Source organism: Tenrec ecaudatus, chromosome 1 (genome assembly GCF_050624435.1).
Source record: "Tenrec ecaudatus isolate mTenEca1 chromosome 1, mTenEca1.hap1, whole genome shotgun sequence".
NCBI lineage: Eukaryota > Metazoa > Chordata > Mammalia > Afrosoricida > Tenrecidae > Tenrec > Tenrec ecaudatus.
This window is the reverse complement of record NC_134530.1, coordinates 84,747,093-84,765,554: the sequence shown is the minus strand read 5'-3', so window position 1 is coordinate 84,765,554 and position 18,462 is coordinate 84,747,093. Positions and strand designations below refer to the sequence as shown.

General features: G+C 43.1%; 1 protein-coding gene across 6 annotated transcripts in view; it reads left to right on the top strand.

Moving 5' to 3' along the window:
- The window catches only part of MYSM1 (Myb like, SWIRM and MPN domains 1), a 44,243-nt gene extending 30,102 nt beyond the window's left edge, over positions 1 to 14,141 (top strand). For 4 of the 6 annotated variants that reach the window (XM_075556819.1, XM_075556836.1, XM_075556796.1 and 1 more), the window contains 9 exons: positions 1,093 to 1,147; positions 1,822 to 1,872; positions 2,550 to 2,624; positions 4,363 to 4,551; positions 5,231 to 5,363; positions 7,737 to 7,842; positions 8,025 to 8,082; positions 9,177 to 9,333; positions 11,286 to 14,141. In XM_075556819.1, the coding sequence (XP_075412934.1) occupies positions 1,093 to 1,147; positions 1,822 to 1,872; positions 2,550 to 2,624; positions 4,363 to 4,551; positions 5,231 to 5,363; positions 7,737 to 7,842; positions 8,025 to 8,082; positions 9,177 to 9,333; positions 11,286 to 11,308 (847 nt within the window). In that variant the 3' untranslated portion in view covers positions 11,309 to 14,141. Of the gene's footprint in view, positions 1 to 1,092; positions 1,148 to 1,821; positions 1,873 to 2,549; positions 2,625 to 4,362; positions 4,552 to 5,230; positions 5,364 to 7,736; positions 7,843 to 8,024; positions 8,083 to 9,176; positions 9,350 to 11,285 lie in introns of all 6 variants that reach the window. The other 2 variants (XM_075556806.1, XM_075556810.1) reach the window with 2 other exon arrangements.
- The last annotated feature ends 4,321 nt before the right edge of the window (positions 14,142 to 18,462 follow it).

Here is an 18,462-nt window from a genome sequence, read left to right as displayed (position 1 = left end):
GAGTCCCTAATAAAATGTAAAAAAGAAAAGAGAAAAAAATGATTAGGGCAAAGACTGTACAGAAGTGCTTTATACAATTGATGTATGTATATGTATGAACTGTGATAAGAATTGTATAAGCCCCAATAAATTGTTAAAAATAAATTTTTTTTAAAAATTCAAAAAAAAACTTAATTTAATTACAACTGCTTCTCCCTTTGGATGTTGCTGATTGCTAGCAAACATTTTTAATTACAAGTGAAATTTTATAATTTAAGTCACTAAACATGTTGTTGCTGTTTTAGATAATTGAAATATTCCTCTGAACTTATTTTAGCTAAACATACCCAAGTCCATCAGTGTTCTTCGGGTTCCTGGAGTTTTAGACTCCTGACTTAACTGCAGTTAGCCCATTGAATTGACTAGTTTCTCGGTGTTTGTTTTAAAATAGATACCCAAGAATGCAATTGGGTGATTTCCAGTGGATAGAACCCTAAAAACATTCATATGTGCTTGATTAAATTACTTTAAAATTTTCTTAAACTTTGGGCACTCATTTTATAAAATAATAATCACAATGACTCATACTGTTAAATTTAAAATATTTCACATTTATTAACTCAGTTAATTGTGTAACAATTCTGTGAGGTGGTTAATACTCTGATTCTACAAATGAGGAAAGCCCATGAGTTTGATTAACTCACCCATGCTAGTCAGTGGTGGAACAGTGATTAAGGCTTAAGAATCTTTGTTCCTAACCATTACTATTCATTACTTAAGTGACATAAAATGAAAACTGGAACTTTACACCCAGTGGCATCAGGAAGTTTGTGGAAGATGGAATGAAAAGATAGCTAATTTTTCCACACAGCTGTGCCCCTCTGGTTGCAAGGCTAATGAAGTGTGCGGGGTTACGTAACACATAATGCAGCATTTAGTCGATTTTCTCCATCTCTGTACTAGACTGGTATTTACTGGTTTTTCTAGTGATTGTTTCAGCTTGGCAGGATCTTTCTTGAGATCTATGTCTCATGTATTAGCTATTATAATAGTTTTAAGTCTTTTAAGGGAAAGTTACTTTTCTAATCTTAATGAAGTTATGTTTTCTTTCAGCTCATTTGATCCATTCCAACTGATACCTTGTAATTTTTTCAGTGAAGAAAAGCAGGTACTATTTATGCACCAATGAGTGGCCATGCATAATACTTTCTAAACGATATTAAGTATTATTTTTCTGTATGCAAGGGACTGGGGTAATGTGGATGCAAAATTTTTAGATAGGATTCCTGTTCTTAAAGAATTTGTGATCGATGTATTTTTACTTAAGTGGCATGCCTCTTACCCAATTGTATGCCCCCACCCCCATGCTCTTTTGACTCTGCATTGGGCACTTTTATTTGGAAAAAACACAGCACCTTGGGCTTTGGGGAGTAAGGCATGCTTGTGAAGGAGCCTCCTGAAGGTATTGGGTAAGCTGTGGATTACTAACAGTAAGGTTGGGGTTCAAATGCACCAGCCACTGCTGGGGAGAAAGGTGAGGCTGTCTGCTCTGGTGGAAACTCACCGCCTCAGAAACCCTGTGTGGGGCCGCTCTGAGTTGGAGTTAGCTCTATGAGAGTGCCTCTTTGGCTATTTGAAGGCAAGGTATGTTAATGGTCAGATTAGTGATAGAGATTGAAGTTTCTCTATAATGGGGTTCTGAATGATAATCTTCCATTAACAAAAATCTGGTTTGCACCAAAGTGAAGACTTGATGGGATAGGTAAATGAGGAAAAGGGGGACATTCAAGTTTGGGAGAACAAAATTCCTATTTTTAAAAAAAAAATTTTTTTTTATTTCAGGAGCCATTTCAGGTGAAAGTGGCTTCAGAAGCACTTTTGATAATGGATTTGGTAAGGATGCTCCCCAGTGCTCATTTGGTTATTCTGATTTTTATTCTTGTGTATTTTTATTTGCAGGTGTAAGAGAGAGTGTGGAAGATGTGTATTTTGGATCTTAACTATCCTCCTTTACAAGGAATCTAAAAATATGTCTTTTCTTTTGGAGAAAAGCCAAACAATTGCATGTTACCATATTTTAGAAACTATAAATTAATGTGAGTTTGCAGACTGTTGATCCTCATTGTCCTGTGTTCATTTCCTAGTCCCCTCATCTGCTCCCTCCCAGGAAGCCACAGCCGAGCCCAGCTCCTGTCGGGCGCAGGCTCCCTGTGCGCACTCAGCTGCTGACACCGCCAGCGGTTGTGTTTGTGAATGGTGTTTCTCTGTGGAAAGATCCAGAATGAGTTTTACTTTCTATCCTTGCGGTATCTTTCCTGAGGGGAGAGAGCAATGCTCTCTTCATTTTGTAAATGACAAAGTAGTGCCCTGGAGCATTTAAGTGTTTTGTTCAAAGTGTGTCAGTGGGCAGTGAAGACAGACCAGAACCTTAAGTCTCTGTGCGTCTAGCCTACCATGTAGTTCCTCTCCTTCTGCGATTACTGTCCTGTGAGCCGTGAGTGTTAGTGAGGCTCACGTTTTGTCTGCTGGTCGTGTGCATTTGGGTTAAGTGTGTCTTTCATTTTGTTTAGCACGCTCATGCCTCTATGGCAGAAGTGATCGGTCTGTTAGGAGGAAGATACTCAGAAGTTGATAAAATAGTGGAAGTAAGTTCTCTTTATTTAAAAAATTTTACTGTAGTCCTGGTGTCTTACCAAATATGTCTATGTGTTCAGGGAATGTACTTTAAATAGTGACTTTACCTATGCTATGAATGGAAATGTGCAAATGTAGAAATGTGTATGCATAATAAGTCAAGTATTGCTTCAAAGTCATAGAAACCATTTTTTTTTCTTTTTTTTAATTTTATTTTAACAATTTATTAGGGGCTCATACAATTCTTATCACAGTTCATACATATACATACATCAATTGTATAGAGCACATCTGTACAGTCCCTGCCCTAATCACTTTTTTCTCCTCTTTTCTTTTTTTACATTTTATTAGGGACCCATACAACTCTTATCACCATCCATACATATACATACATCAATTGTATAAAGCACATCCATACATTCCCTGCCCCAATCATTCTCAAAGCATTTGCTCTCCACTTAAGCCCTTTGCATCAGGTCCTCTTTTTTTTTTCCCCCTCCCTCCCCTTTCCCCCCTCCCTCATGAGCCCTTGGTAATTTATACCTCGTTATTTTGTCATATCTTGCCCTATCTGGAGTCTCCCTTCCCCCCTTCTCTGCTGTCCCTCTCCCAGGGAAGAGGTCACATGTGGATCCTTGTAATCATTTTAAACCAAAAAAAAAAAAACTAAATGGAAAACATTAATTCTTGATGTAACCTCCACCAAGATCTATTCACTTCTGAAGTTTGGGCATCCTTGAAGCCTCATCATGTTCTCTGAAGTGCTTTTGGAGTTGGATAACTAATTGAAGTTTTAAGAGACAAGGTCAGACCTGTCGGGTGGATTGCGTGTTTTCATATTTTAGGTAAAGTATGTGAGTTTTGCAGACTGTTTATCATCATTGACTATTTTCCCAAAGTCTTATAGAGCAGTCCTTGGCCACCCTCTAAGGAGGAGCGGGCACATTGTCATGATGTAAACCAGTTCTGCACTGTGACTCTGCTGGCCTTTCCTCAACAGGCATTTTCCAGTTTTCTCCGTGTCTCTCTAATATGCCCTCCTGAATGTACTGTGTCCTTTGAGAAGAATCCATTAAGGTTACACAAAAACCAGTCCCCATAACCTGAGCTAACACCTCTGCCTTGCAGTTAACTGGCCCAGAAGATCACTGTTTTGATTGGACCTTTCTTTGTGAAGGCGCGTTAAGAAGACATAGACGAGTGTATTACTGAGAAAACTTGTCTGCAGCCACCCACTGACAGCAGGGACCTTCCAAACACATTTTATTTGGAATAAACCCACACGTGCACACGCTGGGAGCCTAACAGTACTTTTTGACTTACCCTCCCGTGTTCCCTGGTGACTTCGCATTCCATAGCGTGAGAATCTGTTACTTTAACATCAAGAAAACAAGCACACAGCCAGGTTTGAACCCCTTTTTACTTGCACAACTGAAATACCCCATCTCCTAAGAGGCCAGGAGGTTTGTGCGAACACTTCCAGCAGGAGTGTAGTGTATGGGTCAGGTGTGAATAACAGGAGTCAGTGAGAGAGGGCTGCTGTACAAATTGTGTGTCAGCTCACCTGGAAAAGTAAGCTTTATAAGACCTGGTTTGAGATCTTAGTCTGAGGCACGTGTCTGACATTCACTTGCAAATTACAGACTGCCTAGGATATAGTCAGCTAGAAATCTCGACTGAGAGGCTTCTGCATCTTTTTTGGAAAGAAGAGGATTTCCATGTAATCTGAGTATGATTAATCCTCTCCAGGTGTGTGCAGCGGAGCCATGCAACAGCCTCAGTACTGGCCTGCAGTGTGAGATGGACCCTGTGTCCCAAACACAGGCCTCGGAAACCCTGGCTGTGAGGGGCTATCGTGTTATAGGGTGGTATCATTCCCACCCTGCCTTTGATCCTAATCCTTCATTACGAGATATCGACACTCAAGCCAAGTACCAGGTGTGTTCATAGGGTATTGTGGGTACGGTACGTGATCACCCAGGCATCCGTCCTTCCCCGTTGGCTTTCGGTGAAGTCGATTTTTACTCTCTGTGATCTCGGGTTGCATTTCTAATATCTTTATTTACATCTAGGGCTTTGGAATGTGATGTTTCTGTAAGAGTAATCATGCTTAGTAAGCATTTGTAAGGTCAGTTGTTTTGTTACATACCGATCACCCATGATAATACCGGATGCTTTCCCAGCGCCTTTGAAGATGAGGGGAAAGAACTCATGGCAGGAATGGGTCTCATTGAAGTAGTCATAGATCACATATTTTGCATCACTGAGTAAGACGGTTTTATTTTCTTTTGCAATTTACTGTGTGGGGTGTGAATGTTCGTGCTATAGGCAGCTTTTTGTCAATTGCTACCATATTGATACAGACTACAGTTGAACTGTAGCAAAGATGATTAGGAAACATACTCTCGGGGAATGTAAATCTCCAGGGTGTGTGAAGGTCAGTTCCGATTCAGTTGAATACATCGTGGCCTGAAAATTGTAGAATGTGGAATGAATCTAAAACATTTCGTTGCTGTGTAGACGTGAAGTTTTGGCATACCTTTTTTGTTCCCGGTCCTCCGCTGGATGTTTTAAATGTATGTCGGTGACACTAATTTTACTGTACTTTTCATTGTAGAGCTACTTCTCGAGAGGCGGTGCGAAGTTCATTGGCATGATCGTTAGTCCTTATAACCGAAACAACCCTTTACCTTACTCCCAGATCACCTGCCTGGTTATAAGTGATGAGATTAGTGCAGATGGCGCCTATCGTAAGTTTTCACCCAGATCAACTTAATTTTGTACCCTAATCCTCATATCCCCCCTCTTTTTAAAACGTAGAGAATGTATCGCTATTTGAATTTCTATGTGATGGCAGAGCTGGTTCCTTTGACTGGAGTCACTATTTGTGAACTACCTTGTGCAGCCGCTGTCTCTCCCCACGTGATACCCTGCTAGACTACCGCGGCCACAGAAATTAAAATATGTGCTAGACCTTGAAGACATGGCAGTACGTAAGCCCAAGCTCACTGCCTTCGAGTCCTAGCGGCCCTATAGGACAGGGGAGAACTGCCCCTGTGGATTTCCAAGATAGGGCTAGAAAGCCCCGTCTGTCTTCCCAAGGAGCGGCTGGTGACCGCAGTTGCTGGCCTTGCAGGATAGCCACTAGGTCACTAGTGCTCCTAGTGTACAAGGCAGTCTGCTTTCATGGAAATGGGTTCCTACATGCAGGCTGGCTGCTTGCTCTGCTCTGTCTTGGAAATGAAAGAAAAAGTGATCACCAGTCAATGACTCTTCATTCAGGCATCACAATTATATTAACTCCAAGTTATCATTCTATTTCAAGGAAGAATTCGGTTACGCTCATCCTATGACTTGATTCCTTTTGGAGTTGCTTGACTTGGTGCTCACTAGGTTCAATAACAGACCAGCTAGGACGTTAGTGTAGCAGGCAATGGAAAGGAGAAAGGGAAGACTGCAGGCGCACATTGACAGCGCTGCTTCCTTTCTCCATTCTTCTAGTTCGGCATTCCGTGTCTTCTTTCTCTCTGCGCTGTTGCTGACTTGACAGGCCTCCTTGACTTGAGTCTTATCATCCCAGAGTATCCCCACTAGCTACCAAGTGATTTTCCTAAAGCACAGATCTGCTCTCTGTGACAACATAAAGGGTAAAAATGGAAACGTATTAGCACAGCATCCAGAGCCCTCCTGTCTGGTGCCTTCTGCAGCTCCCTGTTAGCAATCGCTGCGTGTGCTTGGTGGCGCTAATGCTCGATAGATTCGAGGTACCCTGCTGGTGTGTGCCTTCAGTCTTCTGCTCCTCCTCTCTCCGCTCCAACAAGCTTCCTTTTTCCGCTCACGTGTTTCTCTCTTCTTCATTCGATCAGGAGCCCCTGGAAGCAGTACTATATTGCTATTGCTACCGATACTGTGTCGTACTCCTATTTCTGTCCTACTTCCAGCACGAGGCCTTGCCTGCAGTACTAAGTTTAATAGACTGGTTTCTCTTTGTTCGCAGTAAGATCATCAGCTGCCATCTCTTTGCTAAAGATTAGTATCCCTACTGATCGTCATCATCATTGTTATTTGCTCTGTCTTTACATCTACACGTCTCTTGCCTTCGTGGTCGCTTTTGCCTAATAATGTCATTGATCTAACATTTTGTCTAATGCCTTGCCATCTTTGAAATGGTTAGAATGCACTTGAATTTTATTGAGGATTGGCACTAACTTCAGTCTTGAGTTGATAATACCATTCTTTGGTCCAGTGTCATTTCATCATAAGTCACAGGATGGGAGCTCACACCTGTTCTGGATGTAAGCCCATGTTCAGTCTCCGCGTCTGCTACGTCGGGGTGAATTCTGCCACAGTGCTTTCCGCTATCCGAGCGGGTGTGAACTAATAGCTGTGGGTACTATTTAAGTTCAAGTAATTTCAAGTAAATTAAATGTACTTCCTGAAGTTCCATTTCTTGCCAAAATGCCATCACAAGACCTGCCTAAAACTAAACATTGGACAAGATACATAAAGCAGCTGTTCTCCCGGGTCTGACCTGACAGCTGGGACTCAAGTGCATTTGCTGTCTCCCCAGGATGAATGGCACTCTCTCCCACCTCTTTAAGGAAGGCAGGGAGGGTTGATGGGGTTTAAAATGCAGCCGTGGCTGTTCTACTCCAGTAGGCTGGGGCTTTGGTCTGTCTCCGCGTGAGTTTTCTGTAACAGAATAATGCCATCCTCCTTACAGCTTTTGTTGTGAGCTTGACCTGCACGAGGCACTGTATCGCTAGGATTGTGATGTGTCTTGGTTTGGCTGGGACAGTCTTGACTCTGGCAGGACCATTCTAGAGTCCCCAGGGAGTCTCTTTTCCTTGGTTTGGACGACACATAATGTGATGATCTATATCTCACATGTCACCCAAATAGCACTTTTGCTTTTCTTTAGTAGTATTAATACCTGAGTGTGGATCTGCTTGATGGTCCTGGTTCAGCCAGGCAATCAATGCTTACGGAAGCCCAGCATGCTGAAAGACGTGTCACCAGCTGCTCTGACAAGCAGTGGTCCGGAAACCACTGGAGGGAGTTTTAGGTAATTAAATGGAGATTGCAGATAGTTGATGATTATGGACTTCTGTGTGTTCCTCTAGGTTTACCTTACAAATTTGAAGTACAGCAGATGTTAGAAGAACCGCGGTGGGCGTTCGTATTTGAAAAGACAAGATGGATAATAGAGAAGTACAGGCTTTCCCATAGGTAGGTGCTGTGGTGCGCAATGGCTGCACATCTGCCGTGTTCCTCATTCAATTATGCTTTAGAAGAAGCCCAAGTTCAATGTAAGACTGTGATGTATGGCATTGGTGGTAGTTTATTACAAAACAGATTAGTTTGTCGGATTTGTTTCACTGGGTTTTGTGTTTTCATATGTCTTCCCACAGCAGCGTCCCCATGGATAAAATCTTCCACCGAGATTCGGACCTGACTTGTTTGCAGAAAGTAAGCTGCCTTCATTTTAATTGGTTCCATTGTTCACAGATTCTAAAGCTATTCATCTTGATGTGTTTTCCCAGGATGCCCAAAGCTTTGTGGATACATTTTCTGTATATTTCCTTTATTGCTTTTTCTTTTCTAAAATTCATTTCTAGGAGATAATTAGTAATGTGTTTTGTTGCCCAAGCCTATACACAGAAATAGCACGTCTTTAGGGCAAATTTGTCCGTGTTGGTTGATAAAATTTCTTAGCAGATTAGTATGGTACACAATGGAGAACATTCTTCTCGTTTTATTAAATTCAAAAGCACTATGTTTCTACTTTAGTCCTAGCAATTGATGGCTTTCAAGAATGCTGGTATCAATCTAGCAATTAAATTGAAATGGTCATGTTACTTTAATGTTCTGGTAGGTACTGTAGGTTTTTAATGATCTCACTTCTAGTTTTCCTTTTGTAATGAGTTAAGACCAGTTATTAAGTGACAGTGTTTTTTGTTGGGGGTGGTTAACAATTTGGGAATGGAAAACTTAAACCTATTAATTAAGTTTGTAGTTCATATTTTTCAATCCTCCTGTTACATCCCTTTATCCTGTGTGCTACTGGAAGATTAATTCACCCATACCTCAGGAGATGGACTGTAGCATCCTAACGTAGACATGGTACAGCCCTGGGTTTGTGTGACCTGGACTGCCAGCCTGTAGGGCTGGCCTGCTGTGTAAAATACAACCACCAAGAGAGGAGCAGAGTCCCCAAATTAGTAGCATCATCTCTGCAATCTTTGTTTTGTCTGATTATGGAAAACTGCAAAGGCACTAACCGAACCATTCCTCAAGATTGGTTTCCTACCCGCCAGCTTATAAGGGGGCTTCCAGGAGTCCATAGAAGATGGAAAGAAAGAGAATGGAATTTTTCCACAAATGTTTTGAAGCGCATTCGTAGGGTTACAAACCACAGGTCATCTTCAACCACATTTAAGGAAAAAGCTTTTCACCTGAGCACTGAGAAACGTGAGGTTTAGAGAACAATGAAATAGTGATACTGTGAATACTCTCCTTACACTATTTGTGTACTTATATGTAAAATGTTTCTTTTCTCCTAGCTTTTGGAGTGTCTAAGGAAAACGCTGAGCAACGTGACCAATTGCTTCATTGCTGAAGAATTCTTGACTCAAATAGAAAATTTGTTCCTTTCCAATTATAAAAGCAAGCACAAGAATGGAATAGCTGAGGACAGCTGTACTGTGGGGCCAAAGCACTGTTAGTGTAATTCAAAGTACGATGTTGTAATGTCGCCTTCCTTTCAGAGCTCTGGCCTTGCTAGGGTTGTAATGCAGCTGGCAGTGGCACAGCTGCGGTGTGAGTTTTCCTCTGGTGCACACACATGAGCCACGTAAGGCATGGGAGGAGAGAGATGGGCTAGTTGTCATTGTCATGGCCCTCGGGGCTGGCCACCCCGGGGTTCCCGTCCTCGCAGGCAGGCAGTGGTGTGCAAGATGTAGTCCTGTACGATATAAGCAGAACTCAGAAAGGGGTCCGCGTTGCATTGTAACATTGCGATGATAATGAAGTGTGTCTGTAATGTGTTTCTCCCCTGAATCAACCTTCTAATTAGATTCCACTTTGGTGCTTCACTTCCGTTCTTTCCGTAAGTTTTGGTGAAATGGTTTCAGGATGCTATGGGGTGTGAGTGGGTGGTGGTCCCTGAGGTCATTCGGACTGAAAATAGTTCGGAACCGCTGACACAATAAATGTAGCATCATACCAGGAGACAGGAAGGCATGCGGAGGAAATGGTAGAAGAACAGATAGAGAAAAGGCCCAAAGAAGAAAATCCAGGGTCCAGTCTTTTCTTTGAGATGAAATTGCTTCCATTTTGCCTTGTCCCAGGACTGCTCCTCCATCTTCTTAGCTATGGAAGACCTTTTTCAAGGATCTCACAGAAATGAATCATAGCAGTACGTCCACTTACTGTAGGACCACTTTTAAGCACATCAGAAATCAGACCCCTTTAACTACATTTCCACCACTACCTACTCAGGAGAAAGAGAAATGGGGTAAAGCTTGACTAAATCAGATTTAATTCTACAAAAAGCCTTCTAAGTGGTACCACTTGTCCAACCCAGTTTCCCATCTCTGATCGAGGACGGGGTCATCAGACAGAAGTATGGGCTTTGCGAACTGCATGCAGCCTCTGTCAGACAGGCTTCTTTTCCAGCCCTTTAGAAAGGTAAAAGCCATTCCTAGCTCAGGGGTCTCAAACGACAGGCTCAAATTACTGCCACCAAGTTGATTCCAACTCGGCAACCCTGCCCAGGGTTTTCAAGACTGTTGAACCTTTATAGATGCCGACAGCCTCAACTTTCTCCCCCGAGCAGCTGGTGGGTTTGAACTGGGATTTTGGTTCAGTTAGCAAGTGTGTTCACAGCCCCCATCCCAGTGTGTAACCCAGTATGCCACCAGGGCTCCTTAAAAGCCAGCTACTGGCCCTTAGCTTCCAACTCCGCATCTAGAGACCTGCAAGATTAGAGTATCCATTAAGGCTCCTGACCCTGAGATAAAACATTGCAAACTCTCGAGGGGTCATTAAACAACAAAGATTCAAAAGTTTTATTCTTATTTTAAATTATACTTCCTTGTGTTCACCAGCAGTGCCCATTCCACTGTGTCTGTGAGTAGCTCGAGTACATTTTTACTGAAATAAGTAGTCATATTGCCTGACTGACTATAGATGTCAGCTCATTTCTGTTCATCGAAAAATTATGTATACCCGTTTTCCTGATTGTTCCTAATACCGTGAGTTATACCCACACTAGGTCTACCTCTGTATTTTTGCTTTTGGGATTATACTCAGTGGCCAGGGAAGACCGGCTGTGTATAAAGGTCAGTCTTGTCTCCATTGCACTAGCTTGGGAAAAACCATTTGTATGCCTTTTCTAGGCCTCCCTCACCTCTTCCTTTGTCACCCAGGTCTATTGTAACTCCCCATAGCCTCCCAGGTCCAAAACTGCAGCTCATTGTCATTCCTGGCCTAATCACCTGGAACTTTCTACTTTGAGACATCATAGTTGTAATTAATGTGAGAATTTAAAGGGAAGTGTTAGGATTTTCCTTTTGTCTGTTCATTTAGGATAAGCAATGAAGCCATAAGCAAGCAGCTACTTTGAGGAGTGAGGGAAAACCTGAATATCATTTAGCCTCTCTCTTTCTCAGGCCTCCATCTAACGAGCCTGTGAGGATACCGACTGCCCAGCTTCACAGATGAGGACCTTCAGAGCATGATTTTGAAGTACTATTGTGTTTCTGATTATAAGTACCAAATATACTTTAGTATAAACCGACCCAAATATTAGCAAAGGCACCTAATTTTACCATCAAAATGGCATTAACAATGTGCTAGAAAAACCTGGCTTGTACACGAGTACATACGGTATATACTTATTTTAGAAAAACCATTTTTAAGATATAAAAATCTATGAAGAAAATTAAAATTTCTCAGTCCCACTATCTAGAAAGTCACAGTGCATATTTTACTAAAACCCCTTACCTTCAAATTTTTCTGAGCGTAGTTTTAGAGCGTTGAAGGTGATTAATCTTTTCCTGTCCTCCCCATGCCATTTTTCTGCTTCCTTGTTTGTTCTTAATCACACAGTCAAAATTATGTGCAGCTGCAGGTGCCTACACTCCTGTGACTGCTGGCCTTGGGGATAACTGAAGCTCTGGCTTGGAGATGTGCAGAACACGGGCTAGAACTGAGTGAGACTATCATCCAGGAAGTCCAGGCAGGGTAAATGTGGCTCTCCTCTCAGCTCTGGTCTAGCCCACGAGACCTGGTGGCCTAATGGTGCCAGCCCAGAGGTTGGCAGTTCAAACGCACCAACCATGCAGTGGAAGAAGTACCTGGCAATCTGCTCTCATGACGACTACAGCCTATCAAACCTTCTGGAGCAGCTTGACTCTGCCTGTGAGCTCACTGTGGACTAGAGGCAGCTCAGTAGCACCCAACATCAAGAATAGGGTGTACAGAAGTTGAGCCAGGGCTTGAAGACATCCAATTTCCTTTATCTGCTTCTTTCTAATTCACAGTGATCCTAAAATAACATTTTTTTCTGTGGTGGTTTGGCTTGGCTAATAGAATTTGACACTAGTATCTCTCCAGTATTAAATCTAGCTCTCAGAACAAGCAAAAAGAGACATTTAAAAAAAAAATCAGACTTTACCCCCCTTTTTTATTGTCCTTCCCTTTTGCCCGCTCTTCACTTAAGAGATCTTCATCTGACCTTTCCTACAAGCAGTTTGGCTCTGTATCCGGGCTTTCACGGGCTGCAGCCGCTTGTATAAGGTGTCCTGATCAAGGGTCCGGCTTTAGCTCCAGCCTAGAGCACCGTGATCCCGCTGCTGGAGAGCCCAGAGCCAACCATTGTCCCTCTGCCTGACAGGAACTCCCAAGAGCTGCTGCTGCCCAAGCATCCGCCAAAGGACATTGACTTTCACAACTCTGACTAGCCCACCCTTTGAAGGGGGCACCTTACTGCCCCTTTCCGCAGGTTCGTCCCTGCGTCCTACTGCCGCCCTCCCTTCTCACTCGTTCTCTCACTGGTTCAAAGACAGCCTCTCGAGTAGAGATGTGGAGACGTGTTAACCTTTCTCCTCAGTTTCCCCTCTCTGTCTGGCGAGCCTGGCACAGGATCAGCCCCTGCTGCTCTCGGGCCACCAGAGGAATGCCTGGCTTGAGCAGCCTCCTCGCCCTTCAGTCTGCCTTCTTCCTGTGTCGCACTGCTGCTGCCTGCCTCGGTGAGCTGGAGGAACTAAGCGTGCTCGCGAATGGATGCTCTGCCCTGTGCTTTAAATGAGCCGTCCAACGCCCCACAGCTTGTAGCGTAGCCCCTCCTGCCTTCCTCAGGTCCGCAAAGGTGGCTCATCCATTACTTTCAGTCAGGGTTACCCCCAATTTTTTTTGAACATATACCTTCCTCTTCAAAAATTAAGAGGCTACATTTAAATTTAGAGTCACATCATCTAAGAAAACCTCGCAGGAGCACAAAGCAAAGCACACACATTTTTATAATCACCCCACCAGGGCTATTTTAAAATTTACAAGTAAATGCCATAGTTTGCTGTATTTCCAGGAAAACCCTGTGGGAGAATAATGTAATGTATTTGAGCTTATTTCAAAACTTTAAAAAATTCCCCCATTTAAACTGTAATGTGTACTTTCTAGTATTTTGTAAATCTGACTTTTTTAAACTACTACCCTGCTTTCTAGAACAAGGGGTGGGGGATAAATGTGCTGACCCCCCAAATCAGGAGAAAACGAAAATAACCCACCAGGAGCCAGGGTGCGCCAAGGCTCCGCGCGGCTCTGAAACTGAAATTTTCGACTTCTCGTGATGTCTGAGTTGTCGTTGATATTTTTCTTTTGGTGTTTGTGTCCATAAGCGTCTTTCTGACTTTGATTGCAGGGATGCCTGCTTTGCTGTCTGGGATTCCCTAGAGTAAGCAGGCCCGTTCACAGGAAGTCTGTTACATATGCTCCATACTTTGTACCCCTACGTCCTTGGTGATCTCAGAACACCTTTTCAATGTCGGGTTTATGAAATAGTGTTTAGTGTCTAGCATGTTTTAACTAGCTCGCTCATATGTCTTTAAATCTGTGGGTCTGACATGTAAATTATGTGTCTGGTTTAAGTTCACTAGACATTCTGCATGATTATTGATAAACCTGTTGCTGTTAATTTTCCCATATATTTATCCGTTTGTACAGACTTCTGTCACTGGTTTGGATTTTGGAATGTTCTGAGTATAATGATTTGAAGCGATTTTTTACATTTATGTATGATGGTGTGATGTGTATATCTCTATTAAGGAATATTGTGAATATTCGTGTTTATAGAATTATGAAAGATTTTCCTCAAAATAATTGGCCCTCCCTTTCATACTTAACTGTCATCGTGGCATATTATGAAATATATGATGTTAGGCTTTCAGATTTTATCTTGTGGTAAAACTCAAGGGGAAGTTTACTGAATATTTCATGTAAATAAAATTTTGAAAATAAAAATAATCATTTGGCATTTTAAAATTGTTAACATATTAAATGGTTAATAAACAATTCTCAAGTCTTGGTCTCGTCTCTCAACAAGCAGCTGTCTTGCTGAGTGACTCTCACACTGCCATCAGTCAGGTCGGTGGTGACTCAAGACTGCAGCTGGGGGAGACCTGCCTCTGTGCGTTGCAGAGACTAACACTTTACAGGAGTAGAGGGTTTTGTTTCTCTCCTTTGGAGCTGGCTGGTAGTTTCAAGCTGCTGACCTTGCGGTTGGCAGCGCAACTCCTCACTACTGTGCCACCAGAGCTCCGGAAGGAGTGATTAAAAGATTGAAAAAAACAGCATGGACAGGTAAGACTCTTAGGTGCAAGGTGGGGCTGGTGATCAGCTCCCAAAGACTAGGCCAGTGAGGGCTTGCACAAATGAGACTGCCAGCCCACGCACGGTTCCGTGTTACTGCAGCAGCCCTGTCGGCTTTTGCTGAAATGTGATTTGGGGGCATGTGTTCTAGAGAGATTGGGATTGGCACAGAGTAATGGGGAAGTCAGGATGGTCAGTCTGACTAAAGGGGATTGTGTGAAAGTAATTGAGATTCAGCCAACGAATCAGAGGTTGAACCAAAACCACACTCACGGCCATCGAGTGGCTTCTGACTCAGTGAACCCTGGAGCACAGGGTAGAACTGCCCCTCTTGGTTTCTGAGATTAACACACTTCACAGGAATGGGAAGCCTGCCTTTCAAAGAGCAGCCAGCATTTCCAAACGTGACCTTGTGGTTAGCAGCCCAACATGTAACCACTAGGCCACCACGCTGAAAGTATAGAGTGGAAATCCAAACTTCAATCAATATTGGCTGATTCACTGGTTTTTAAATTCCTGTCTTTGTAAACATACAAAGCCTGTACCTTTCAAAACAGGGTTTTCTATGTGCAGCTTCTGTACATCTCTGCGGGCAGCATTCTGCATCGGCACACAGACCTCGTGCTCGTGTCTCGTCCTTAACAGGTCGCTTCAATGAATTATTTTTCTATTACAGTTTTGTTCCTCTTCACACAAGTTACTATTTCTGGGGATTCCTAAGAAGTTGAGTTGCTATGTCGAGAGCTATCCACCCCTTAAATTTCTCATTTTTATAGGCTAATGTCCTCTGTACTACTACAGGCACGCTCATTATCTTGTTGGCAGAACCAATTGAACTTGAGCGCTGAAATGATAATTTAGGTGACAGACTACAGTGAAATCCTGAGCATTCTAATTCCACGAGGCATTGATTTCATTGGAAGTTCAATCCTCTGTGCAGCTGTTAGGGGCTCTTGCTAATTAAGCCTTGGCAGTAATTTTCTGATTTGCAGCCAGCATCCTTGGCTCTGGCTCCAGAGGCCAGCGCTCTTTCAGTCCTATTTGTACTCTGATGATTACTCTTACTCTTGGTGATGGTGTTCCACATCACTGGTTCTCAATTATCTTCCCATAGAACACTAGCTTAAATGAAAGTGTCGGTATTTCCCCTTTCTGCAGAGTATAACTAAGTAGAATATTTGTTTTGTAGTCTTTCATATATTTCTTTCAAAGCACCCATGAATAACTATAATACTTATTATTGAGTATAAGCAATGAATGTCCCACCTATCCCACTTCCATTAGAAATCACTGCCATTGAGTCAATGCTGACTCAGTGACCCTATGGTACGGTAGGATGTCACCTTGTGAATTTCCAACACATTATAGGAAAGGAAAGCCTGTTCCCCCAAAATGCAGAATTGGGATGTTTCAGAAAGTGAAAGTGTTACTGTCTACGGAATCCGTTCAAGTTCACTCTAGATCAATTACTGATTAGTGAGCTTTTTTTACCTGGTGTTTCTAAAAACATGAGATAGGCTTCTGTGATAATTGCGGCTTTCATGTAACCATTGATAGCCATGGGACTGTAATACGCTTACATCGCAAAAGTGTAAAGGGAGCTTTTGCTAGGACATGTTTTAGAAGAAAGAACTGTTTTCCTAAAAAAAATAAGTGGATTAACACCCCAACCCTTCCCCACCACTCCCTGTTTTCCCTCATTTTCTCTCCAGTCTTCCCTCTCTGCTTTTCCCCATTTCCATTTGGATTCCTGCACCATGCAATGGAAAAATACCTTTGGGTGAAGAAAGATGATGGTGCCCGGCTATCAAAAGATAAAGCCTCTGGAGTCTTAAAAGGCTTAAAGATAAACAAACGGCCATCTAGCTGAGAAGCAGCAAAGCCCACGTGAAAGAAGCACAGCAGCCTGAGTGATCATGAGGTAGGTGTCAAAGGGATCAGGTATCAAAAAATCAAATTGTGAATGAGGGGAAGTGTATATTGGGAGCCCAAGACCCATCTGTAGGCTACTGGACATCCCCTTACAGAAGGGTCGCAGGGAGGAGATGAGCCAGTCAGGGTGCAGTGATGAAACATACAACTTTCCTCTAGCTCCTAAATGCTCACACCCACACCCACTATCATGATCTCAGTTCTACCTTACAAATCCAGCTAGACCAGAGCATGTACACGGGTACAGATAGGAACTGGAAATGGAAGCCAGGACAGATGATCCCTTCAGGACCAGTGGTGAGTGGCAGTACCATGAGGGTGGAGGAAGGGTGGGGTGGAAAGGGAACTGATTACAGGGTTCTACATATAACCACCTCACTGGGAGATTGACAACAGAAAAGTAGATGAAGGGAATATAAGATATGACAACATGTCATAAGATATGACAACAATGTTATAAATTATCAAGGGTTCATGAGGGAGGGGGGCAGGAAGGGAGGGGAAAAAGCTGATACCAAGGGCTTAAGCAGAAAGCAAATGTTTTGAGAATAATGATGGCAACAAATGTACAAATGCTCTTGACACAATGGATGTATGTATGGATTGTGGCAAGAGTTGTACAAACCCCAAATAAAATGATTTAAAAAAAATAAAGAGCAAAAATTAATCTCATAGATCTGGAAGCTAAAAATCGCCCCCCCAAAAAAAAAAACAAACCAGTGGATAATTACAAATAACTGCTAAACAAATCCCCCTCATATATCAGTTCCTTAACATACAACTTACATCTTAGGCGCAAAGTCCAAAGCAGGTGTTGCTGATGAGGCTGTCGTGATCTCGGCTTGGAAGTATGTGTCACTTGTGCTCTTGTTCTGAGTCCCCACCTGGGGACCAATAGGCGTGGCTAAATCAGGCCACAATTGGGCAGCTGTTTTAATCTTCTCTTCTTGAGGCCCCAACCGACTTTGTTTTTAAGAAGTTGAGCTGGATTGTGCCTGGCTATTACATCTGGGGAAATTTGGAGTTGGCCTTCTTGCTGGGCTGGTAGAGATGGTGGAACCCTGAGATGATGGCCCTTGGGCACCCTTCTGGCCTGGAATTGAACTTAGCCTACAGGACCAAATTTCAGCCCAACAGTTGGCCTACAAGGAGTCAAAAATGGGGGCTAACCAGTAATAGCATTTTTCCTATGTATTCCACCTGATGCTATCCACAAGGATAGTTTCTGTTTCTTTTGATTAAAAAGAAGATGCGGTTAGGTGCTGTCAATCCGTTTGACTCAGAGTGGCCCTGGTACTGTAGAAGGAAGCACTGCCGCCCCTGCGCCGTCCGCACGACTGTCCTCACGTGTTTGAGCCCATCGTGGCAGCCACGTGTCAACCCATCTGGCCAAAGACTTCCTCCTCATCCCTGCCCCTCTGCTTTCCCTAACGCGATTGCCTGCTCTCTCCTGACAGCATGTCCAAAGTGAACAAATGCTCACCATCCTTGCCACCAAGGAGCCTTCTGGCTGTGCTGCTGCCAAGACAGAAAGGCTTCTCCTTTTGGTAGTCCGCGGTTCTTTTCATGTTCTTCGCCAGCTCCACAATTCAAGTGCACCAGTTCCTCTGCAGTCTTACCGATTCCAGCCTTCGCATGCAGATGACGTGATTGAAAATACCGTGCCTTGGGCCGGGCACACTTTAGTCCTCTAACATCTTGGCTTTTCAACAGGTTATGAAACAGGTTCTCAACCTTCTTGGTGCTGCAACCCTTTAATACAGTTCCTCATGTTGTGGTGACCCCCAACCATAAATTATTTTAGTTGCTACTTCATAACTCATTTTGCTACTGTTATGAATCGGGTGACCCCTGTGAAAGTGGTGTTCGACCCCCAAAGGGGTTGCGACCCACAGGTTGGGCACCTGTGTTATAAAAGGTCTTGTGCAGCAGACATACCCACTGCAGTGTGTCATTTCAGTCACTTGCCTACTGCTTCCATGAGCATCAATTGTGGATCAAGATGTTTGGTCTTACAAAATTCTATCATGCCATCTTCAGCATCATTTC